The 24,870-nt window shown below is 55.7% G+C and overlaps 5 protein-coding genes across 5 annotated transcripts; 2 read left to right on the forward strand and 3 right to left on the reverse strand.

Moving 5' to 3' along the window:
* Positions 1 to 3,960: 3,960 nt before the first annotated feature.
* POSPLADRAFT_1137975 (hypothetical protein) lies at positions 3,961 to 5,813 on the reverse strand (the record flags this gene model as incomplete). The annotated part of the gene is made up of 4 exons (XM_024484856.1): positions 3,961 to 5,066; positions 5,268 to 5,325; positions 5,602 to 5,605; positions 5,692 to 5,813. 4 exons carry the CDS (start codon positions 5,811 to 5,813, stop codon positions 3,961 to 3,963), a joined length of 1,290 nt encoding a protein of 429 aa, XP_024341323.1.
* Positions 5,814 to 7,569: 1,756 nt separating this feature from the next.
* POSPLADRAFT_1136867 (hypothetical protein) lies at positions 7,570 to 12,048 on the forward strand (the record flags this gene model as incomplete). The annotated part of the gene is made up of 18 exons (XM_024484737.1): positions 7,570 to 7,644; positions 7,708 to 7,887; positions 7,957 to 8,066; positions 8,118 to 8,557; positions 8,607 to 8,662; positions 8,712 to 8,742; positions 8,807 to 9,010; positions 9,075 to 9,148; positions 9,204 to 9,264; positions 9,337 to 9,366; positions 9,424 to 9,523; positions 9,577 to 9,672; positions 10,181 to 10,278; positions 10,576 to 10,613; positions 10,634 to 10,794; positions 10,833 to 10,893; positions 10,959 to 10,994; positions 11,485 to 12,048. The coding sequence occupies 18 exons, from the start codon at positions 7,570 to 7,572 to the stop codon at positions 12,046 to 12,048; spliced, it is 2,415 nt and encodes an 804-aa protein (XP_024341324.1).
* Positions 12,049 to 12,469: 421 nt separating this feature from the next.
* On the reverse strand, positions 12,470 to 18,078 carry POSPLADRAFT_1045554 (hypothetical protein; the record flags this gene model as incomplete). The annotated part of the gene is made up of 14 exons (XM_024478793.1): positions 12,470 to 12,751; positions 12,819 to 13,069; positions 13,146 to 13,244; positions 13,370 to 13,393; positions 13,508 to 13,669; positions 14,080 to 14,745; positions 14,805 to 15,087; positions 15,165 to 15,218; positions 15,307 to 15,373; positions 15,426 to 15,482; positions 15,536 to 16,359; positions 16,941 to 17,005; positions 17,344 to 17,561; positions 18,029 to 18,078. 14 exons carry the CDS (start codon positions 18,076 to 18,078, stop codon positions 12,470 to 12,472), a joined length of 3,102 nt encoding a protein of 1,033 aa, XP_024341325.1.
* A 1,850-nt stretch (positions 18,079 to 19,928) lies between these two features.
* POSPLADRAFT_1032852 (hypothetical protein) lies at positions 19,929 to 21,074 on the reverse strand (the record flags this gene model as incomplete). Its single annotated transcript, XM_024476892.1, has 7 exons — positions 19,929 to 19,973; positions 20,048 to 20,087; positions 20,142 to 20,238; positions 20,299 to 20,333; positions 20,601 to 20,751; positions 20,972 to 21,003; positions 21,040 to 21,074. 7 exons carry the CDS (start codon positions 21,072 to 21,074, stop codon positions 19,929 to 19,931), a joined length of 435 nt encoding a protein of 144 aa, XP_024341326.1.
* Positions 21,075 to 21,461: 387 nt separating this feature from the next.
* On the forward strand, positions 21,462 to 24,492 carry POSPLADRAFT_1045555 (hypothetical protein; the record flags this gene model as incomplete). Its single annotated transcript, XM_024478794.1, has 4 exons — positions 21,462 to 21,707; positions 22,074 to 22,427; positions 22,483 to 22,577; positions 22,719 to 24,492. The coding sequence occupies 4 exons, from the start codon at positions 21,462 to 21,464 to the stop codon at positions 24,490 to 24,492; spliced, it is 2,469 nt and encodes an 822-aa protein (XP_024341327.1).
* Between the last annotated feature and the right edge of the window lie 378 nt (positions 24,493 to 24,870).

The raw sequence follows: 24,870 nt of genomic DNA on the forward strand, positions 1-24,870 counted from the left end.
CGGGTTCGAACCCGTGACCTCTGTACTACTTGCCTGATACGGACGCATCATATCTACTGTACGATTAGATTAGATGGGGCGGCAGCGCACGGCACAGCTCGGGCCCCGCTGACACAGCCGCTCTGACTCACCGGCCCCCGGGGCCGCGTCGGCATGCCGTGCACGGACCAGCTGCGCACGGACCAACGTGCACAGCCTGCCCTAATCTCCCCATGTATATAAGCCGGCCTCTGCTGCCCTAGGGACCTCAGTTTCGACCTCTTGTCCCTAGGTCAGTAAGCCCCCAGTTGTATTCTCTTTGCTTACTTAACTAATATACTATCTTGTCCCTAGCCTTAGGTTTGAGCATTGCTCACCATCGCTTCGGTGAGACTTAGTCGAACGCCCCCAGCTCCTTTTAGGTTTTCCCCCGTCGCTAGACCTCAAGTCGCGACATGTTCAGTGCGAATTCCGCGAGCGGCAACTGCTTTGCCCAATCATCCTGCCTGTGGCTGGTGAAAGCACGCAGGTACTGCTCAATCTCCTGATTCCAGCGCTCAGTCTGGCCGTCCGTCTGAGGGTGGAACGCTGTGGACAGCGCCGGCTCGATTCCCAGACCCTTGTACACCGCATGGAGATACTTCGAAGCAAACTGGGGACCTCAGTCTGATATGACCTTGGCCGGGGCCCCATGATGCTTGAACACATCGCGGATGTACAGGTCTGCCGCACCTTCTGCCGTCAGGGTCTCATGACAGGCTGAGAAGTGGACCTGCTTGGTGAAGCAGTCGGTGGTGACCAGGATCGAGTCGAACCCATCAGACTTCAGCAAGCCGATGATCATATCAGTCGTGATGATCTGCCACGGGTGCTCGGGGATCTCATTCGGCTTCAGCGGACCCTGGGGTTTGGCGGGGAATGTCTTGGTACGGTTGCACACGTCATAGGTGCTTACGTACTCATTGACAAACTTGGACATCCCAGGCCACCAGTAGTTCCGCGATATGAGCTCCAGGGTTTTAGCGCGGCCGCCGTGACCGGCAATCGGCGAGTCGTGGTGGATTTTGACTATATCCCGCCGGAGCTCCGCATTCTTTGGGACGTACACGCACCCGCGGAACAGCAGAAGCCCTTGTTTGGCATTCCACTCCTCAAAACCCCTTTGCAGCTAGGGCGGGCCGAGGTCCTGCACCTTTTCAAGTGCCTCGGCCACCTCCCGATCCTTCTCCGAACATTCCCTGATGTGCTTCAGAAGCGACTGATCGGCCGTCACTGAGGCATGACTGCGCCTAGCGGAGGCGATGCGGAAGCGCTCCAGCTTGAGAACCACCTGATCAGTGTTACCGTCCTCATCGCCGATTTGATGGTCTGATCGGCGGGAGAGGGCATCAGCCTTTCCATTCGACGTTCCGGTCTTGTGTGTGATGCAGAAGTCGAAGCAAGCCAGGAACAGCAACCATCGTGCTTGTCGACGCGTGAGATGCCGGGAGGTATGCCAATACTCGAGGTTCTTATGATCGGTTACGATCTCGAACTGATTGGGTAAGCCTTCGAGATAGTGGCGCCAATCGTCTAGCACCTCAATGATTGCAAGCATCTCCTTATCGTAGATCTCGTAGTTCCGCTGTGCTGGATCCATCGCATGGGATCTGAAAGCGATGGGATGCCACTTGCCGTCATCCTGCTTCTGCATTAGCACGCCGCCGGTGGCGTAGCCCGAGGCGTCAACCTCAATGCGTGTCTCTCGGTTAGGATCGTACAGCACTAGGACGGGAGTTGTCGCGAAAAGCCGCTTGAGCTCGTCAAAGGCGTGCTGCTCCTCTTCGCCCCAATGCCATGGGTCGTTCCCTGTGAGCCGGTCGAGTGGTCGCGAGATCTTAGCGAAGTCTTTGATGAAGCGGCGGTAGAAATTGGAGAACCCCCGGAACTTCTGAACGTCTTTCTTGTTCCGGGGTACCGGCCACTCATTGATTCCTTTCAGCTTTGCGGGATCCATCGCCACCTCATCGCCACCAAACACATAGCCAATGTAGTCGACCTTGGGAATGTCCCATTCGCATTTCTCAGGCTTCAGGAATAGATCATTATCCTGAAGGTGACACAGAACCTCGCATGTGACCTTTTCATGCTCCTCTTTGTTGGTGGAGAAGATGAGTATGTCATCTAGGTACACAAGGATCTTGCCGCCGACGATGAGGTCATGGAAGATCTTGTTCATCATTGCCTGGAAAGTGGCGGGGGAGTTGGTGAGGCCAAAGAACATCACCAGGGGCTCGTATAGTCCCCGGTTTGTTATGAAAGCCACCTTCCACTTGTCACCGGCTTTGATCCGGATGTTGTTGTATCCCCATCGAACATCAAACTTTGTAAAGAGCGTAGTGCCGCGGAGCTTATCCACCATTTCGGCAATCAACGGCAAGGGGTAACGATTTTGGACCGTGATTGCGTTCAATCGGCAGTAGTCCTGTACGGGTCAAAGTGTCCCTTCCTTCTTTTTGATGAAGAAGAAGGGGGATGAAATGGGCGACTTCGATTCCCGTATATAACCTTTCGCTAACTGCTCCTTCAGGAACTTATCGAGTTCCTCCTGCTCGTTGTTCGATAGGGGATACACCTTAGAGTGGAACGTCGAGTAGCCGGGCACGAGTTTGATCGTGTGATCATAAGGCTTCCTTTCGGGCAGCCGTTCTGATGCTTCTTTGGAGAAGACATTCAGGAACTCGTGGTACTGCTTGGGCACCGACTCCTCGGCGGTCTTGATGACCTTCTTCTTGATCTCCTCCTCAGCAAACAACTGGGAGTACGTATGTCCCGCTGCGACAAACAGCTGGGGAGCACCAGGAAGTGTGATACCTTGCTCCCAGGCTTCGATCAAGTCGGTCTCATCCCACTCTACTTCCGCCGGATATTCCTCGGCTTCGATGTCCGGAAGTACCTTACTCCGGCAAGCGCCTATGACCGACCGTTTGGACTTCGGCGAACGCCTGCGCGCCGTGGGCCTGACCCCCGTATCACGCGCAGTCGCTGCTTGCTCCATCTGGCCAGTCCTCCTGGCACTGCACGTTTCAGGGCATCGTGACAATTTGAGGGAGCCTTTCTCCCAATCAATTTCAGGGTTGTGCTCACGCAGCCAATCCAATCCAACGATTACATCCTCCGGACCGATGTCCGTGACTGTGAACACCGTCTTCTTGACGTGCTCTCCTATATGCATCTGTAACACTGCTACCTTCGAGATGCTTCCGTCTTTGTTGAGGGTGCCGTTGATATTGTACAGCGGAATTGGGTCCTTCAACTTCCGCGTCTGCACCTTGTTTTCGATAACAAATCGCTTGTTGATAAACTTCGTGGTGGCTCCGCTGTCCACCATAGCGATTATGTCCTTGTGCCGTCTTTTCCCTTGCAGTCGAACTGGGATGTGAAAGTGCTGGGACCCCTGGTCCAACTTATACACTATTGCAGTCGACAATACATCATATTTATTACAGGATATACGCGGCCCGATGCGTGCGGCATGAAGCGCGGACTGGATTAAAAACCCTCCTCCTTCATCGCCCGATAGTGTTCGAGCTCCTCGCGCATCGACTTCATCTGTGCTATCAAGCCCGCCAGCTCAGAACTTTCTGATTTCGCTGAAGCGGTGCTTGTACTCGCCGAGGATGAAGTGACGGGGGTGCTTGTCATGGCCTGGGTAGAGCCCGAGGCAACCATAGCCCGCGCGTTGGCACGTTTTGTGTAAGGCTTGTCCTTACAGTTGGGGCACTCGAAGCATTGGTACCCTTGCTTCCCGCAGCCAAAACAACTGCCAGGGAAGTCTCCTTTTCCAACAGCCGCATTGATGCTGGCCGAAGCTGCATGTGACTGGGTTGCACCACCACGTGCCCCTCCACGTCCTCAACCTCGGGCCGAGAAGAAGTTGTTCAGCTCGGGCCGACGGGCCCGGCTGATGTCGAGGATCTGCTCGACCTCAGTGGTGTGCTTCTAAGCTGCTTGCCACGTGGTGAAGGTCTCGAGCTTGATCTTGCGATATACGCGGGAGGGGATACCGCTCAGGTACTTGTCGCGTAGCTCCAAGTCCCCATACCCAGAGTGATCCGCCGGACCCTTGAACAGTGCGGAAAATTCCGCAGCAGTGCGTTTCTCGCGGACCAACTTGTCTGCGCAGAGCTTTGCCAGCTCCACTTGTGCTGCCGCCGCATCGTCGAGATTACCAAAGCGAGCCTTGAAGGCGGCAGTGAAGGCTGCTTCGTTCTGAAACGGGGTTGTGACCCCTTGTACACCCATCTGCACCAACGCGAGTTGGGCGAAGTAAGGAGTGGCCCAGGCATGGGCGTCACCGTCGAGCAGGCTCAACGCAACTTGCACCTTGAGCTCGATGGTTGTCAATGACGTGTTGATCAACCAATAGATGCAGAGTTGCGACAGGAACCTGTCGCATTCGATAATGGTCTTGCCATCATATTGGAGCGGGAGAAGGAGCTTCAAAGTCTCCTTATCAGGGGTGGTTGCAGGGGAGGACATTATCGGCGTCGGGGGGGACGGAGGACGCTGCGGGGGCGGAGGCGGCTGTGGTGGCCCTCCGCTGGTTGAACTTCGAGAGGAGTGAGTGCGCGAGCGGCCTCTTGGTGGAGTTGGTGGTGAAGGCGCTGGAGGAAGTTTGGCGGGGGGGTCACATACGTCAGGGACTGCTGACGTGGGGGCGAGCACTGTCGGCGAGGTGGACCGAGCAGAATCCGCGGACTCGGACTCCGAGACTCCTTCTTCACCTGCACCCTCCTCAGGCTCAGGCTCTGGCGCAGGGTCTGGAGGGAGATCTCCTCGTACTTGACTTGGACTAGCGACAGTTTGAGGAAGGCAGGAGCTGGGGGAGACAGGGCACAAATGCTGTGAGGCGGATCGAGATGCAAGGGTGCTACGGGGACCAAGTGGGTGCTGGGCCCTTCTGATCGCCTTGTAGTGCGGGTAATCTTGCACGACTGATCGGGGTGTCCGGTTGGGGCACAGCTGCTGCTCACAACAGTAGATGACAGTCTCAGGGCCGTCTGGGATGTAGATGTCGACGAGATCCTGAGAGTTGAATGTGTAAACTTGGCCTTGACAGGCAGCCACATTGGATGGGGGGAGGAAGGGGAGGTGTGCGTACCACGAAAGGCCGTGCTAGTCTAGCTTACACCTACAGCGCCTGAGGTGACACTGAGATTCGCAGTTCACGTAGGGCCCAATACTGCTTTTGACTATTATGCAGGAGGAACCAAGGCTACGCATCCGTGAGGACAAGTACTGCTCACTGAAGCGCAGGTACTTAAGAGTTTGTCTCTCAAGTGTTGGCGATGTATAGTAGGCTATCTATGTATCGTAAGGTATAGTGAGGGTGCGCACCACCCAACCTGTGGGAAAGGGAAGTGAGTGTGTGGGTTCCAAAAGAACGCCAGCAGTGGTGAGGAGTTTCGACCTAATGTCGCAACTTAGGGTCGAGCGACAGGGGAGACACAGACCAAAAGATGCTGGGGGCGTTTGACTGGGTCTTACCGAAGCAATTGTGAGCAGAGCTCAAACCTAAGGCTAGGGACAAGATAATACATTAGTTAGTGAAGTAAGGAAAAGGTACAAAGGAGGGCTTACTGACCTAGGGACAAGAGGTCAAAACTAAGGTCCCTAGGGCAGCAGAGGCCGGCTTATATACAGGGGATGTTTAGGGGAGGCAGTGCGCACTGGTCCGTGCGCAGCTGGTCCGTGCGCAGCTGGTCCGTGTGCAGCTGGTCCGTGCGCAGCTGGTCCGTGCGCAGCTGGTCCATGCGCAGCTGGTCCATGCGCAGCTGGTCCATGCGCAGCATGCTGACGCGGCCCCGGGGGCCGGTGAGTCAGAGCGGCTGTGTCAGCAGAGCCCGAGCTGTGCTGTGCACTGCTGCCCCATCTAATCTAATCGTACAGTAGATAACGATGCGTCCATATCGGGCATGTAGTACAGAGGTCGTGGGTTCAAGCCCGCGAAAAGGAAAAAATTAAAAGACAGCTAGACACCATACCAAGTCGTGACATTGTGACAGTCCCCTTGGAGTCAATTGTGGTGCTTCGTTATGATGATTCCCGCACTAGAGAACACATGCTCACTCGAGACTGACATCCCCATAATGGCGAAATAGTCTCTTGCAAGCGCTGCCCATGTCGGAAAGCAATGTGTATCTGGTTTGTGGCATGTTTCGCATACCAAATATAGGCGCCCAAAAGCGCCGGCTCGGGCTTGCTGAACAAGCCGGGCCCTCTGAGAGGGCTTTCGAGGGCTCGGGTCGGGCTTTTGGCGGCTCGGCCGGCTTGGGCCTCAAAGCCCGGCCGTGGACAACACTACTCACGCAGTCTCCAAAGACCAATGACAACACCGACAGGGCGTGCACGTGATCGTGGCGACGCGCGTGTGGCGTCTCCGGCTGAAGTTGAACTTGGCAAGTCCCTTTCTGATGCTGTGTCCGAGGATACAACCAGTCATCCATCAAAGTAATTGATGTAGAGCTGCAGATACCCCCCGGGCACATACGCTCTGATGCCTCAAAAGCAGGCTGCGTCAGCGGTACATCCGGGCTCATCCCAGATTGGCTCGATACCTGATCATCCCACGCCGAGCTTGAACGGCCCACAGAAATGCACAGCCATGTACCCAAAACGTAATCTTCTCCGGAGACAGTACTCGTGCATCGATGTTCTCGGCTGCACTTTACTGAGCCGATCTACAGGTTCTTGGGCTCAACACAGACCTCGGGTAAGCAGACAGGTGAGGAATTCAAGCCCATTGTGCACAGGTACTGAGCAACAGTAACGTAGATGTACGTGTGGAGAGGGCATTTGCAGCCTCCAGAGATTGAGATCCTTAATACTACCGGCTCTTCTCGAACAATATCACCGATATAGTCCGCAAGGGTTCTCTGAATTGGTAGGCGTGACCTGGCAGGAGTACCCTTGAATACCGCGAGTGAGACACGTTTCTACTCTTTACTGGTCTATAATGCAGGCGTCGCGGGCATATGACAACGCACATGTGACAGAAAGTTACACTTTAGAAGTTCTACAAACTCTGCTTCAAACACCAATCATTAGCGCAGAAAGCTCCTGATTCATGACTGGTGTGGTAGCAGCGGTCTTTCCCCACCTTTGCTAGCGGGGCTCCGCTCGGGAATAACGGAGGCTCGGCAGGTGTCACAACTACATGCCTGGTCTTCTCATGAGCGAGAGTCCTTGGTGCGGACATGAGCATGTGAGCAAAGGTCGAGGGACCAAGCGGCTAACCTGTTATTACCGAATGTCCTCCCTGACGCTGATTGGCCATAATCATCTTGTTCAGGGAACCAGGCTCTTCAATGCTTCGAGCTTCCGCGTCTCCCGCGACATCCGGGCCCATTCGCAAGGTGTCACTACTGAAATAAGGTGACATTGACCTACCATCATCTGTAATCCGGGTCATGGGTGCTTTCAAATGTGCCCTCTATTTTTGCTATGAACGTTGGTCCCGCTCATTCCGCTTGAGCTGAGGGTTGCTGCCCTAGTGAATTATATAAACCCGGCACTTTGTCGCACGTTCAAAGAAGTGCCTCGAGGATAATGTTCGCATTCCTCCCCATCGTCTCACTGTGTGCCGCCTCAGCGCTTGCGCAGTCAAGCTCCAGCGTATTTGATGTACGTCCCATTCCTTCATGTCGAGCAGAATATGGCGCTTGATGCCGAGTAATAATCTTGCAGTTCCTCGAATTCCCTCCAGCGGGCACACCAGATCCCAACTCTACCCTGGCAAACTCAGTAGCCCGACCTCCCTTCAGCCTCACATCCAACCCTGCTCTCACAGAGGCTCTCCTCCACTACGACACTGGTTTTTATGGCGAGCTCGAGCTCGTCCATGCCTACTACAACTATTGGCCAGTAGTCAGTGCTATTGAAATCGCGATCTCCTACCAGTTATGCTTACGGTGGCTCTCGCGACCGATATCATAGGGCGTCGGGGTGGCCAGCGACGGCACCGTCTTCACAACCTTCCCGCGGGGGAACGAGACTTACACCTTAGCAGTGTTCTCCAGTCCCACCACAGAAGCACCGTGGCCTAAGTATGTTACTCGTCTAACGGTCATGTTTGCATGCTGATCGCCTTGTTCCAGTGAGGAGTGGAACACGCCACCAGCCTTTGCAAACGAGAGCAGCCCCGGCTACAGCGTCGCGACCGAGAAGTTCCTCCTCATACAGTCCGTCGTCGTCGACGGACTCGATCGCGTCTGGGCGCTCGACACCGGCCGTCCGGAGGTGAACGGCTCGTACCTGCTCGCAGCCGTCCCCGGCGGGCCTAAGCTCGTCGGCTTCTACCTCAACGGCACTAACTTCGCCACGTACACGTTCCCGGCGAATGTGGTGTATGCCGACTCCTCGATCAACGACGTGCGCTTCGACCTCCGCGGGCCCGGCTATGCGTATATTACAGACAGCTCGCCGAACCGCCCCGGGCTCGTCGTTCTCAACCTTGCCACTGGCGAGTCGTGGAGGCATCTGGACGGCCATGCGTCAGTGAGTCCTGACACCAGCTTTGTTCCTGTGTTCGATGGAGGTGAGTCTACGATACGGTAAGGCGAGAAGTAGCTGATGTGAGCCGTCAGTTCCGTTCTATTTGTACCCGGTCACAACGCCGTATGCCATCAACAACTTTGGCCTGGTAAGCACATTCACTCAGGGTCGCGACCACCCACACTGAGGATGTTTAGTATGCGGCGGACGGTATTGCATTGTCAGCCGGTAGGCTCCCGCCTCCTGTCGTACACTATGCGCATCTGTACTGACATGGTGTGTCTCTGTTGAGATGGGCAATACCTTTACTTCTCCCCGCTTGCTAGCAGGCATTTCTGGCGCATACCCACTTCGTACCTGAAGCAGCAACCGGGACCGACCAACCCCGCCGCCTACCTGCTTGCCAAGCAGGCCGTCCAGAGCTTGGGCGAAAGCGGGAGCAACGCCGACGGAATGGAGACGGACAGTTCCGGGTACATTTACTCGGGCGCGCCTGGTGCGTCGAGAACATCAGGTTCGAGGAACGTTAATCAATGATACGAACTATGATATGCCCACAGAACATAATGCGGTCGTGCGATACAATCCTGCCACCGGTATCATGGAACCATTCGTTCGGTCGCCCTTCATTCAGGTACAGTCCAAACCACTGGGAAGAAGGCAGCTGGCTCACCATTCATGTTCCGCAGTGGCCCGACACCTTGTCTGTGGCCACGCTACAGAGCGGCGGAAGCTATGTATACTTCACATGTAATCAGTAAGCCTTCTGCGCCAACGCCACCCTATCTACTATCTAGTGGGCTCATCGCCATCACATCGCAGGTTGTGGCTCGGACCAAACTATCAGAACGGGTGAGTTCTGATCATTGCGTATTTTTGGGATCACGCTGAACACCTGTCTGCGCACAGGACTGACCTCCGCACGAGGCCGTGGGCTATGTTCAGGGCACCCATCAACGCCAGTAAAGCAACGCAGCTGGATTGATGAGACGACGGCGCAGCTCGATTTGTACGTACGGCGCGTGTTCCTGATGTCGCCATATATCCCTTGACTGCTGACAGATGGGATATCAGACTGCACGATGCTGACTGCACGATGATCTCGTTTGACATTCTGCCATATGAGCTGTTTGCCTTGCATATAGTCAAGTCTCACGGGTAGGTGAATGAATGAGACCCAGACCGTCGTCTGTGGCAGTGTTCGCCTGAGCCGTCCGAGTCAATTGCTCCGAGTCAAGAAGTCAATCAATCAACTCGCTGTTTATCTAAATGATCCCGGGACGAGGCATTCTGGTGCCACCTGCTATGTGTTATGCATGAAAGTGGGCAGCGATCAATGGGTGATTTCTAAGCGGAATCTTACACCGTCAGGAAACACCCCGCTTCGTCGATGCACGCGTGGGCGTAGTCTCCTGAGAGCAGGGTAGACAATTCCCTCAGTCTGCGCCGGCTCCGGATATCCTCGTCTGACCTTGCGCGGCCCGCGTTGGGACCGTTGTGGTGGAGGAAAGCGCGCTGAAGCCAGAAGAATAACGTCAACGAATTCGGGTCCATTTCTTTCTTTTCTTTTCCTTCTTCTACTCATCGTTCTATCATTCACTGCCATTCTTCCTTTCGACGAACGACATAAAAAGTACGTACGCATTCCTGTTTTGACGACTTCAAGGCTTGCAAAGACGGCGTCGATGGAGAGAGAAAGCGGCTATTGTAGGCTGATCGAGGGTGCCGGCATCGTCACGCACCTGAGGGCGGAAGGTCGCGAGCGTAAATATGACGCGTCCGGGGCGTACACCTTCGAGGAGCCGAGACATGGACAGTCGTGGACTTGATCCGGAGACGTCGAGTCCCGCTTGTCCGTGCCCGGGACGGGGCTTCCATCCTTATTTAGAGTGTCTTCCTCTGTTTTGGACTTGGTTTCGATCATTGGCTGTTATACGTGTCATTCCTCCTCGCAGACACGGTATGATGTCACTCCTGTCAGGGTACTCTTATAAGCCGGCGTCGGCGTCGAAAAATGTATCTTCCCTCTCTCGCACAAACCCCCATCATCCCCTCTCATAGCTCGAACCAATTGGCGATCGAAGCTACGCAAGCTCCGGGTAAGTGTTGAGTTCTGCAGACGGTTAGAGACGTGAACATACGCGCGTGGTCACTCGGACCCCCTTCAAAACTTGTTTGTTCGGACATTGCCATTCGGGCATGTTGGAACAACCGGTGCGACGGCGCGGCGAGCGCGTTTGTCCACGAGCTAGCGATGCCCGTAAGGGACAATCGCGTGCGGTACGTACATCGCGCGGGGTCGTTATATACTACGATAGAGGCCTCCGGCCCCCGGCTACTCGCGCGCCCGAGCTTGCGAGCTCATTCCTGACCACGCGGGTCAGCGTGTTTCAACAAGAATTACTAAAATGTATCTATATATCGCGTATTGTCGTCAAACACAGCACGACGACGGGACACCACTCGAGCGCCAATTGGCGGTGAGACACTGAGGTCACTGCCCATTACCAAAAGTGGCAAAGGCACGAGACCGTGGGTAAAGTCAACGGACCGTGGGTAGAGTCACGGTCATGCAAGTCATTTCCCATCAATAGTCAATGACTATGGCAAGTCATTGACTAGTCATTGACTCGCACATCACTGCCTCCGGCCCCCGGCTACTCGCGCGCCCGAGCTTGCGAGCTCGTTCCTGACCGCGCGGGTCAGCGCGTTTCAACAGGGCACGCATATCGTAGCTTTCACATCGAGTGAAGCATCGCATACATCGATCGTTGTCGTTCCCAGTTTTCGTTCGTCGATTCATCGCGCATATAGTCAGACATAGCGGCGATTCCTTGTCTTTCATATTGATTTTCTAGCTAGCCCCATCAGTTACTGTAACCTTTTGATCATCTTCGAACATCATCTGCCGAAGACTCCCACAATGTTTCATCCGCGATGCCTGAATAGGCGCTTGAGTGACTTCGGCAGCTACCGAACGAGCAGTGGATGCGCTGGTCCACGCCATCCGACGCTCACCTCGATGCCATGTGCTTGCTCGCTGTGCACAGCCTGGCATCATCTTCGCCGAACGTCGACGCCGTGCTGCTGCAAATCCTAGCTCTCTCCAACACTATTTTCTCCGCGCAGCCGGATTCGAAATACGCATCGCTTGCGCTTTGGCGCGAACGTCTGTCGCACCAGGATGCGCAGCTCATCTATCTGACGCTGGCCGACGCCGCAGAGCCCATCGCCTTCCTTTTCGCGCACCCGCGCCTGCATGACCCGTCGCTTCCCGTGTCCAGCACCACCGAGTCGCTGCATGTCTGGCTCGCGGGCGTGCTGCCCGAGTATCGGAAGCATGGCTGTCTCGCGCTCATGATGGCCAAGCTCGCCATGCATGCAGCGCGCCCGCTGACGGTGTGCACGACGCCTGCGACCTACCCGGACATGTACCGCTGGCTCGTCCGCAATGGCTGGCTGGAAGAGCGGGGTTTGGCGGACGGGAAGCTGATGCTGGCCAAGGTGGTTCCGCGCCCGGCCCAGGCAGCATAGACTCGCGCCGGCGGAGTGTCAACGGGGTGAGACATGCGCGCGCTTGTGTACCTGTACAGGCGTTCAATGTCTCGCACAGATGACATGTGTATACAAATATACACCACAGCGCGCGCACTGGCTGTCTTGGAAAGAGCCTATTTGCGTGCCACGCACGATAGGTCGCGAGCGATGCCGACGCGGCATCCGCACTCGTCGGGGGTTTTGTCACGGATAGGTACGTGTGTCTCAACCTAATCTGTCGCCTGCATAGTTGACTGCCATTCACGTCTAGGAGGAGGGGTCTATGAGATACTTATTCTGGCGGGCTTGCCCCTGGTTAATTGAGTCACAATATAATTTCAGTCGCCCACCCATACGGGCGGACCTTCTACACACACAGCCGTCGTGCCCACGTCGCGCGCTGGCCGCGACAGACCCCTCATTTGCCTAAGTATATCTGAATAGCGAAGATGGCCACGATTGCGCTCGCTTGTCCGAGGCGCGCCATCGCCAACTCGGACATGCGTTCTCCCGCGCTGCTCGCAAAAAAAGCTCTGCGGCGTGGCGCCTCTCGCCCGCAGACGGGCCGCCCCAGCCTCCTGTGATGGCGTGTGAGGGCCAATCCGGTGTGCCGAGTTCCCATCTCCGGCAGCACTACAGCGTGGCGCGCGCGTCTGGGCCTGGGACCGGTGTCGCAACTCCCGTAATGCGGCTGCGCGGCCTTCGTGCGTGCGCGGCGGATTTGCTATCGCAGGCCGACGCTGGACTGGGCTTCCATTCGCTCCCACTTCCTCGTTGATACACTGACCGCTCGCGTTTGGAGGATGGATATCTGCGTGCGGTCGAACCTTCGCTCGAGCTTCTTGACCAAGCACGCAGACCGACGACGCCCGTGGCCCGGAACGGCCGCCATCGAATGTGTCGAGAAGTGATAGGCTTCGCGGCTTCGTGCCGTGAGAGGAACGCGGATCGCTGCCATCGGGCGCTGTAGTGTAACTACGCCCGTTCACATTGGTTGAGGGCCCCCTTCTCTGCTCGTCTGGAAGGCAGTCAGGGCGATGGCAGCAGCGTCTGAGTGGAAGCACGCCCGATGCGAGGCAAATGTCCAAGCACACTTTCAGCTCTGATCGACAGGTCTTCAAGTTCATATTCGCTGCAGCACGTCCAAAGACCGATTCTAGCGGGACCGAACAAGGGCGGGGCAGGCAGGGAACCTGAAGATCTCGCAAGCAACCTTTCCCGATGACCACACAAACCTTGACAGAAGCTTCACAAGCTAGCCTCGAAGTCAGGTGGTTAGTATGCACTAGGCCTCGTCCTGCATGCCCTGTCGACACACCTGTGGCGTCGGAGCTGACAGTAGCTGTCAGATAGAGGCCGTGGCGAGTATCCGTTGGAGATGCTTGGCGATCGGGAGCCTGCTTGCCACCCATCGGGCCCAATCGAACGGATGGAAAACTCACCTCGTCCTGCTCACCTCGCGGTTGTACGCTGAAGTTCATCCTGCGATCGGCCTCACCACGCAAGCAGCAGACGACGAGTTCGAGATATAGACCAGGGGAGTACATTGGCGCAACGCATGTATGGAATGGGTGGTTTTGTTCTTGCAGTGTCAACAGTAGCGCGTGATAATACACATCTATGAGAATGGATGAGAGGAAGGGATCAACCGGACGCCCAAAGCCCAATAACAGAGCACAATGCACGATGCAACGGACGGAGAAACGCGCCTGGCGACGGGCACGGCAACAGGGGCGGCCTGCGGGTAACAGCTTGCGGCGAAGGGGGAATCGGGGCAGAAGCCTAAATGAACCGGAAAGGGGAATGGGAATGAGAATGGGATAGGCAGGACCAAAAGATATGTGCACGAATGGGGAAGGCGAGCTATGTAACAAACAACGAGCGACAGCGACGGGAAATGGGGATGTACAAGCAGCAATGGTATGCTCAAAATATAACAGATTTCTTTTTTCAACAGCGGAGAATGGCCATCGCTTAGCCTGGTGAACGTGCAGACGCCGCGCTCACCCGCCATGCTGTGCAGCTAACTCGACGAATGCTTCGGACCGGAGGGTATCGACAGCACCGGGGCTGGCAGGGTATGTGTCCTCGACAGAGATCCGATGTTTGGCACCGGCGGTTCGTCCCTCCGTCCGCCGCCTCCGCCGCCTCCACCTCGCGGTCCGAGCCCGCTCCCGCTGCGTGGACGCGTCTGCGCCCACCCGGTGTTTAAGCCGTACCCGAGCGGCGCAGAATCGCTCCTTGCACGTGAGCCTTTCTTCGCCATAGCCTCGCTCGCGCTTGCGGCGGCCGTGCCCGTACGCTGCCGCTTTGCACCCAGTCGCCCATCATCCCCAAAATCAAGCCCGGGCGATGGCGGAAGCGGCGTGCTTAGCGCTGTCTCGTAGCGCGCAGAGGATACCCCATGCCCAAGTGCATGCGCGTGAGCGTGGTGCATGCCGTCGTACCCAGGCAGATGCTGAAACGATGGCTGACGAGAGAGTGATGAGGGGGTGTGCGAGTGAGATGGGAAGTCCGCAGCGGTTGGACTCGAGCTCGGCGAAAGGGAGTGTAGCGAGTGCAGCGACGAGCTGCCAATTGATAGCGAAGGCGGCGCAAACGGTGGATGCGGCCCGCCATGCGTCGGAGAGGTGATATAGATGTTGGGACTGTCGCCCGCCGACTCAAGCAGTTCATTCGGGAACGGCATAGGAACTAAATGCGAACACGATGTAAATCCATACAGCACGCAAATCAAGTTCCATCATACTTACTGCTGCCGGGCCAACTGCGGGACATCACGTCATACATGGCCTTTGTCACAACCGCCAGACGCTCGACCTTCGCGCGCTCGGCGTGAACGGCCACAGCAAGACGGCGATTATCCTCCCGCGCCTGAGCAAGCTGCGCAGCGACCTCGCCAGGAAGCTCGACGCGATGTTTCAGCGCCGGATCCGGCTCGAGCGCCTTACGCTTAATCTCCTCGAGCAAGTCGGGACGCCCGCGCAAGAATTTATGATGCGAGAACTCCCACGTCTGCACGTCCGCGGAAGTGCGCTGCGCACGTGGTGTCTATGGAGCGATGATCAGCACATGACGACCATAGGCATACCCTGAAGAGCGAGGCGGCTCACGCGGTTGATCTTGTGAAAGCCGTACATGTTCAGTTGGCGGACAAAACTCGAGAACTATGACCACGCAAACAGGCGAGGAATGGGGCACAAAGGAGAGTAAACGATCAGTGGCGTCGCAAGTCAGAGGAGAGGGGATCCTGACGTTGTTGTGCTTGAAGTGCGAACCGAGGATTGTGCGGCTGAACTCGCCGACATTTTGCACGACGAAGCTAGCAAGACATGACTGACAGCACTCAAACAACAACGACGCAAGAGCGATACCTGGTGCCGAGCTCCGTCCACGAAATGAATTGCGCCGACTTCGGGTCGTTTATCATCCTGCGATATGCCGTTAGTGGGCCATAAACAAAACATAGCAAGTGGTGACGTACTGGTATAGCTTTGTCACGAAGTTGTTTGTCCCGAGCGGCTTGTTTAGAAGCCCCATAGACATCCCTGTATGCGTGCTCGCGTTACTTGAAGGAATCTGTGCCTCCATCGGCTTCATATGATCGTCTTGTTCTCCGCCGCTCGTACTTCCGTCAATCGGACTGTTCTCCGCATCAAGGCCAGGATAAGACATCTCCACCTCGTCGTACGGAGACGCATCCATTGTCTGATCGTAGGCAGGCTCCTCAACGGACGTTGAGAGTGCAGGCACGGTGCCGAAGCTCCGCTTTCGGGGAACGGACTTTTCCGATGATGAGGACGATCGGCTGCTGGTGAGCCGGCGCGTGTAGTCGTAGTGCGTGTCATCGTAGCGCATGCCACCATGATCAGGGGCGGCGAAGCCGAATGGCTGCTGAACGTGGTGGTGGTGATGCGCGTGGTGGTGGGAGGGCGCGTGGAGGCCAGAGGGACTGATGGGGGTAATCGGCGAGACATGCGTAGATGCCTGGGTGGACGGATGCGGGGAGGGGTTGATTGGAGACATCGCAGAAGGGGACGTTACCGAGAGGGACGAGAGATTCAGCGAGAGGGACGAGCGGTCTACGACGCGATCTGCGGACATGGTGTCGACAAGGGTAGGCGTCTGCTGTGCTGAAACGGCGGCAGGTTGGGAGTGCTGTTGATAATAGGTCGAGTAAGGCTGCTCACTGAGCGGATTGCCCGAAGTGGGGGCGGACGGGGAGGGGAAGGCGGACGCGGGATGTGGCGGGGCGGGCGGCATGAGGTGACTCGCCTGCTGCCACTGCTGGTGGCCCTGCTGCTGGGACTGGGAGAAGTGAGCTTCAGCAGACATGGAGGGCGGGAAGTGGTTGTCCATGGACAGACGGGGACGGGGAGGACAAGAATGATGGACGAGGGTTAAAGCGCGATGGGCATGCGGCCGACAGGTGGCAGGTGGGCGTAGACGAAGGACACGAGTCAGAGGGAGGGGGAGGGGATAAAGGGATGAGCACAGGACATGCAGCGCAGGCGCGGGCGACGGGTGGGCAGGACGGGCGACGGTGGTGGTGGCAGGGAGAGAGGCAGCGCGGAGGGCGTGCGGAGACAGAATTTACCTCCATGCCCACGCCCGCTTTTCTCCCAATCGAGATTCCAGGGTCCTGCCTATTCCGGTTTCTATATCACGCCCTCGGCACGTGCTCCCGCCCTCCGATCGCATGTCTCTCCGCAGGAAAACGGTGCCGTGCCCTCGGTCGCCCCTGCGCGGCTAACCCCGTGTCGCTCGCGGCTCGGCTGCTTGTCACTTCAGACAGCTGCTGCAACCTCCACCCCGCCCATCCCAACTCAACTCGACACCCATGACTCCTCTGTCGAAGCCCCAGACCGCCCGAGCGTTCACCTACCCACCAGATCACCCACTACTCCTACCCACTCCACTCGCTGAGCAGTAACCCCGGCTGCGGCCGTTTGCTCTCCCGCACCGTCATGTCATTCCCGTCCACAAGCGAGATCAGGACAGCCTGGGACCGTGTTTAGACCTCTCTCGACCAGTCACAATGCGCCGCGTCCTGAGCGCGCCGGCCTGGTCATCATGCAGTCATCACGACGCGCTCGACGCGCTCGCGTCATCCTGTGTGGCCCTCTTTGATGCAACTCCCATCGGCGGACAATTTGTCCCCGGCTTCTGCAAATAGTGACCATCCTTGGACTGCCGTATGTAGGCGTATCCTCGATGAGACTGATCCTGACTACAACCAAGAAGCTCGATGACCGATCGTATCAGCAATGCGCTATAGATACGCTCGCTCACCTACGTCTTCGGCGTCCCAATCGCTTGTGTCTTCGAAGCTCCAGGTGAGATAGACATTCTGCGGACCCTGCCGATAGCGCTCTCGCAGGCCGTCGGGCTCTGCATGTGTCCCGTCAGTACCCAGGACGGGTTTGCCCGGCTTCATCAAGATCAAAATGTCGCAACCACGCCCATACCCTCGCGCTTCCGCCGGCGCCGTCCCTCCATTCCCATCGCCGCTGAAATGCCCACACCAAGCCGGGTGCTATCTACGTGAGAAACAACTGCCCCGCGATGCCCACTTTCCCAGCTACGGCCCGTGCACCTTTCTGGGGGATAGAGGAACGCAGACGCGGGTCTCAGCTGTACACATCACTCCTTGCTGCGGAGTATTGTGACGTTTCTATCAAATCATAAATCCAACATTTTTGATCCCCCGGGCAGCGGCGCGGCGATCACGCGCGTAATAGTCTCCCCAATTGTGGCAAATGGCCGGATGCAGAGGTGCCACAAAGCTCTCTTATCTGGCCCAATGATGTAGGGCGGCGGGCACCATCCCAGCACCCTTACCAAAGTGGTGATTAGAACCAAGTGATGGTAGTAGCAGACGGCCGTAGCTCAGCAGAATGCATCGCAAGGTCTGGTCGAGCGGCATGCTCTAGGCTTTGGAACCAAACTCTCGCGGGAGAATTCAAGTGATGCTCACTTCGGCCCAGAGATGGCGGGATCCTGGATCGCGTGCATGCGCGTCTGCATGAGTGCAGCAGGATCCGATGCGTCATAGCCGACCGGAGAAATGCAGTAAGCCAGAGTTATCATCAACAGACGCACCTTACAAGTATGCGGCGTGCAGGGCATCGATTTCGGTCTGTGCGTATATGCGTGGTCTTTGTCGTGGCCACATCATCTTTTGGCAATAAGCTGGCGATCAGTACGATTAGCGGAGAATGGGCACTGACACATCGAGGTTGAACCTAGCTGTCATCTGTCCGTCCTATCCTTATCGCGCGGAGCGCATATACCCGCGAACCGTATCCGACGCGAGGTGATCCAGCTTTCGGCTACTCGTGAGACATGTTATGTTATATATTCTTGGCACCCGATGTTCGAACGTGTGACCGTATAATGTGGTGATCAGACGGCACTGTGTGAGTTGTCCGCGTCAATGTCTGGGTGGACCTGTCCAGTGGTGGACCGAACGAAAGACGTCCACCACATTGAGTGAATGTTTGGCAGGTATGCCCAGGCTGACGGCTGACGGCTGCGATGATGGACTTCTGCAATCAAAATCAACAACGGGGGAGTTATCGGGCGTTCCGTGCGCGCGCGGATGACAATTGCGATCACCCTTCGCACTTGATACGCTTGCGTTGATATGCTAGTCGGTGAGAAAACTCAGGATCTACTCACGATTATAAGACACCTAGGTTCGTCGCCCGGCCCGCCATCCCGTCTGAATAAAATTCCCGTTCAGAGAGGAAGGGGTAGTGCCAGCATTTGACATGTTCACGAGTGGTGATACATACCGCAACAGCATCCTTGTGCAGTTTGACGAAATATGACAGCCAGTGAGAAGTGTGACTAGCCCCCAGGAACACTGAGCGTGGAGGACTCACAAATGAGCAGAACGTGACCGTTCACTGCGACTTTATGGCTGTAGCATAAGACAGAGACGTCTAAGCTATTGTTCGGTCAAGGAGCCTGAATCGATGGATTATTGGGTATGTTTTCGCGATGTCTGACTCAAGCTACAATAGAGAAGGGAGTACTTGCCTGCGTTGTACACATGTATTGCTAAATACAACAGCGTCGACAACGAGTCGTTGAGCATGTGTAGATTTCATATCTTGGAAGTCGACAGAGGAGAAGGTAGAGCTACGCACCAGAGACGGTCTCTGTGTTCTGCGGGGACGAGATCTGTATCCGCCGTCGCTATCCTGGGAGGAAGAGCAGTCGCGCTTAGGAGGCGTGGAGATGGGTGTCTGTGGTAAGGAGAGGTTATGACATTTATGACCAGCTCTGCCCTTTATATACAAGCAAGAAGACGACATGACGAAAACACGACGGACGACGCGTCATGACATCATAGGACGACCAAACGTCCGATCGGCGATCGTGGGCGCGAAGAAGCTCGATATGGCGAAGTGCATACCGTAATTGGAAACTGAAGAGGGCGAGAATGTCGGTAGTCATCACGCTACAACGCTAAACGAAAGTATGATATGGCCGATAGTACGAAGCATCGCTGACGCGCCTTCGGCCAGTGTACGCGATCTCTCCCACCAGGTACGTCATTGACTAGTCCTGCGGCCTGCCCTGCATGGGAAAGCGCTTGTGATTTGAATGAAAATCAATCCTCCTTTGTAGCAAGATGTGGGTTTGAATATGAGTAGTCCAGATACGTTTTTATTAGTCTCCAGACTGATGCGCTAGTGATCGGCATTCAAGCACACAGCAATATTAGTAGTATAATACATGTATGTGCAGCATATTGGTCATGCAACATATCCAGTGCGTAGCGTTGCATTTGGCTCATGAATATGCTCAGAAAGGACACACCCGAAATAATCGGGCGGCACAGGGATATCACGGTTTGTGCATGTGTGTCAGTCAGACAATTCCAATCGATGGACCCATCCGTTGTCCAAAATCTCAAATAAAAACACATCTACTCGCTAGTGAGAAGCTGCATGACTTGATGTTCCGATGGCTTTAGCACACGCACCGGTGTAGTAGTGTCCGCCGGGCTAGTAGTGTCCGCCGGGCTATAGATAGAAGCAGGCGGTGATACACTTGAACTCAGACAGCCTAACACTGACCCTGACGGGCGAAGCCGAAGAAGTGCTGGATCACGACGAGCGGGTGCGGACACGGTTGAGACATATGACCGACCATACCACCGGAGACTCCATGTACCTGATGCCCGGAGACTGTGCGCTCGCAGGTCCCAGATTGGATCTAGTTGCAGATACTTACCAGGCACGACACCAGAGTCTCCTAGATCCGGGGACCTGTGAGGATGAGGAACGGACTAAGCGAGAACTTCGACTTCGTTCCAACGGCAGCAGCCGGCCATCGCGCGATGATATGTGCAGGACGGATAACGAGACTTTGGGTAGAACATCGCACCAGGTTGATATGGTCCGAAGGAACTGCGCACGATCGATTCACACGTTCGGGCAATTCCCCGGGATTCACATGAAATGGGGCATTTGACTCTGGGTGGAGAACGTCGCTCGATCACCTTCCTCGGCGCAGTCAAAGTTCACTGCACATACCACCTGAGATCAACGAGAGCCAATGGATTTCTCTTGTTATCGCAGAGCCATACACACTTAGCCCTGTGAGCCTCTGCGACCCTTCGGACACGCGTGGGGATGCCTTTGATCTTGATGTCGCTGCGTTCCTGTAGGCGCCATAGGATGCCGTCTATGTCGGAGTTGTCAATAGATCATGATATGTCAACACTGTACATACACGAAAGAAACAGGATCAGCGTACGGCGGAAGACAGATAGCAACTGCTAGCTAGCGCACCATATATGAGTGCTCACGCGCATCCTGAGGCCAAATGTACGCTCAAAGGATCGCAATATGTATTGCCGGGGTTCCAGATTCCGCAAGTTGTCATCGGTCATCACGAAATGGACATGCAGGCGTCCGTCCGTGATGGTTGATTATGCTATCCAGGGTAAGTGCCACAAATGAATTTACTCACTTAGCCAGTTCTTTGAGATCTACGTCAGCGACCATTATAACTTGTGGATAGCATCAAGGTGAGCCGGCGTCATTTGCATGTATCCAGTTGCGCAATGGTGACCTATAAACCAAATATTCCAGAGCGCAATACGAGGTGAAACGCGAAGCATATTAGGTGAAGAGTCGTCGCGACGGCGTTTAAGCGACCTATTTTAGGCGCGTTGGCATCCACGTGATCGCGTACTGTCACTATGGTCACAATGGGGTCACGACGCGGACTGCCCGCGGGTGACGGCGCAGTGACCGTGCTCCATTTCGTATTGTGCCGTCGACCTGGGCTGCATTCCTATTCTTCTCTCAACCACTTCGCTCGTTTAACCTCCTGTACAACTATCACGACCTCAGACGATATAGCGGTCCTCGTCCAGCCTCGAGACCTGCATGGCTGAGCCAGTCTTCGACGAACACCCGCTCGAAGAGTACTTCAGAAGTTCGTGGCGTTCTGGATCCAATATCCCGAGATTTCCTTGTTCTGACTATGGAGGAACAGAAACTGGGGAAACGTCACAGATACTCCCTGGCGGTGCCCCTGAATTCATCGCAGAGCCCGACGACAGCGAATGCGCTTCTGCTGTGGGATGGCTTGACCCTGAGCATCTGCCTTACATAGTCGTTGAGGCCATTCAGGTGAACATTTATTCATTGTGAACTGAGGTCTTATACAATCTTCAATGTCCTGGGCCGGTGTTTGCGTCGCGGGATCATTCAAGTTTGGGTGCTCTCCTGGATACATAACTCGGAGGTCGCTACGTTGCGCTCTACCAAACTGCGCAACGCTGTGACCTCACAGCTTGATGAATAAATCCGTTAACCCACCGGGCCTTTGGATTGGATTGAGTCAGCTGTGATGACCTCTCCGCCGTAGACCTGCTACTCGGCCCGTCCAAATCTTGGAACGGCATTTTGTCTTACGCTGCGCGTTAACCGATCACAAGAAGACTGATGGCCCGCTTTCACCCATAGCTTGCAAGCCGTCTCTGCAATGGCAGACAGTCTCCTGAAAGCACATTCGCCGAGCGTTTCAAGTACGACGTGATCTCATCCTCCCTGCTCTCCACCTCTATTGCTGCTCCATTGAGCGCCACACGGCGAAGCTTCTCGCCGGAACTGCCTGGAAGATTGGATCAGGAGAGCAATGCCTCACAATCCTCAAGTTTGGAACAGAACGAGCCAACTGTTATACCATCTTCACTGACAGAGTTTAACTGGTTAATCGTCTCAGTATCTATTGCCGCTGTTGCGCTGTTCTATGAGTTTTACTTTGTTGCTATTTTCCTCATAGGAGGAGCCACATATAGTTGGCATGCTGAGAAGGTACTCAGTGAGAAGGCGTCCATCATGTCCGCTGTGAGTACCCCAGTTATTTCCCTCTCGTGCTCGTCCTGTTGACGTTGTGATTCAGACTCTGCGCGTTCTGAACGATGTCATTTCGTCAGGAAATGTCTGGGATTCTGCCGTTAATGAAGCAATGGCAGTCATCGAGAAGGAAGAGCGAAGGTATATTTTCGTAAGCAGCTATTAAGAAAGGTCACTGACCCAGATCGTTCATGACAGTATCTTCTATGGCCCTACTGCCCCTCATTCTCCGTCGTCCGGAGTTCGTGTTACTCTTCAGTCGTCTCTGCACACTACTCAAAGTCAATGCGACAACGTCCGCCAACTCCTGTCGGCGCTTACAGAGCCCTCACAGCTATCACAGCTCTCGGAGATGTACGCGCCGTCGTCTCCAATGCGCGAGACTTTCCCCTCACTCAATCAGCCTCGCCCTCTCTCTGTCCCACTGAGCCGGCAGCGCACAATGTCAGGACCTGCCGATAAGCGCGCGACGTGGAATGGTTCGTATGCCTCCCTTGCTCTTGCTGGCAGCCCGACATCGCATCTGCAGAAGCGCAGATCGTACCGCAACTCGGATATGTTATCCTTATTCGATGCACAGTCCGCCAAGGCCTCGAGCTTGAGCGCTCCCCCAAGCCCTCTGGTACCCATCTCGCTCCAGGAAGTGCAGGAGGAAGATGACGACGAGTCGCCATCGGCTTCTCCTGCTACTCACAGCGAATATTTTGGAGCTGCCCTGCTGGATTTCCAGCGGAAACGGCGCAGTGCCGGTATGGAAACGATAGGTATCCCCCCGCCGCCGAGCTATTCGAGCCACTCGCCCCGCTCTCATCGCAGTAGCGGCTCCACGTCTTTCAGCCCTGTTCTCCGCACGATCCCCTCGTCTCGTTTCACGACTGTGCATACGACCCGTCATCCGCTTTCACTTTCTGGCCTGCAGCTGGCCTTGCACGGCGCGCTATCGGCAAAACGGTATGCATGTTCTCACTTGCTAGCGTTACGCTTTGAAGAAGACGAGGACGACTCGTACTGGGAGGATGTGCGGTCAGTGATGGCGCTCCTGACGAGCACATTCGAGGACGCATCGTCAAGGTTGATGGAGGCGCTCAACGAGGCAGAGCGCAAGCGTGTGCAGGACGAACGGCCCAGTCCTGAGAGGGGCATGGCAGCGCCAGTACTTTCAGCCGCTCTGCGCTCACGCACAATGGCAGAGATGATATCGTTCGCGCCTATGCCAAGCCATCTGTCTCGCTTCGCAGCACATGTGGACGCAATATCGACTGCCCTCAATGAGGCAAGGTTGCACCTAGAGCAGACTGTCGCTTCTCTACGCGACCCCTCGCCGGCGGAGGGTGTGACGAGTGCAGGAGGTTCCGCTACCGTAGCCCAAGAACATCCCGCTTTCCAAGCATACGATCGACTCAGGAAGGAGCTCGGCTTCGCTTTACGTGAATGCGAGCGTGGACGCGAACAACTCCTGGATATCGTGTCAGGGCCGCGGATACCACCCACAACCGAGGACGCAGACGACAGTCCAGGCTTAGGACAAGACAGCGAAAGCGAACCGTCCGAAAGGCCCGGGCCGTTCTCGCCAGCGATACGTTTCCCCGACCTTGCTACCGAGTCCGTAACCTTAGCGCTGAGCCGAGAAGACGAGCAGCTTGATGATGCCACGGCACACTTACTGCTGACAGCGTCGTCACAGCATCTGCCACCCCCGGGCATCGAGCAGGTCTACGAGACCGACACCGGGGTCGTAGCACCCTTTACCCGGGAGCGCTCGAAGTTAACCCGAGAAGAGCGTATCAAGCTGTCGAAGGCAAGACGCGAGAGCGCCGTGTCGGATCTGATGGACTCGTCGGAACAGTCAAGACGGTCGAGTGTTGAAAGGTGGGGGCCAGGAGGTGAGGTGGTGCAGGAGTTGAAGGACGTGATCTGGAAAGTGAGTGAGAAGCGGAGAAAATTGGTCGGGCAGTCAGAGTCCCAGAGTTGCTCGGAGCAAGAGCAACCGTTGCTGGTTGTTCATGATACCCCTCGGACAGCTGAGTTGCAGAGTCCCGAGGTTGTGGCCTCATGACGCGATATATCGTGCTGATGCGTACTTATGTCTATACTATCCTGCTGTGTAATGGGCTTGTGCCCTCTTCGGAATTGACTCACATACTAGGTCGGATGCATCTTGTCGTAATGCTATCCTGCACACTAGTGTTCGATATGGTCATGCGGGACGTGCCGCGAATAATTGATTGAGCTGTTGTTGATGGGTCACTGGGCATCGTTGTTGTGCTATGAATATGACACGATCGAGTTCATTGAACAGCCATAGCTTCGCAGGAGCTATATGGTCGCAAGTGTCACTTCCCGCATATATAGGGGTATAATCGTGAGCAGTGTCTGTGCCACATGCGTACAAGCATAAGCATGTAGTTTTAGCGGGAAACATGCTGCAGCCCTG

This window comes from Postia placenta, assembly GCF_002117355.1.
Source record: "Postia placenta MAD-698-R-SB12 unplaced genomic scaffold POSPLAscaffold_4, whole genome shotgun sequence".
In the NCBI taxonomy this organism is placed as follows: domain Eukaryota; kingdom Fungi; phylum Basidiomycota; class Agaricomycetes; order Polyporales; family Adustoporiaceae; genus Rhodonia; species Rhodonia placenta.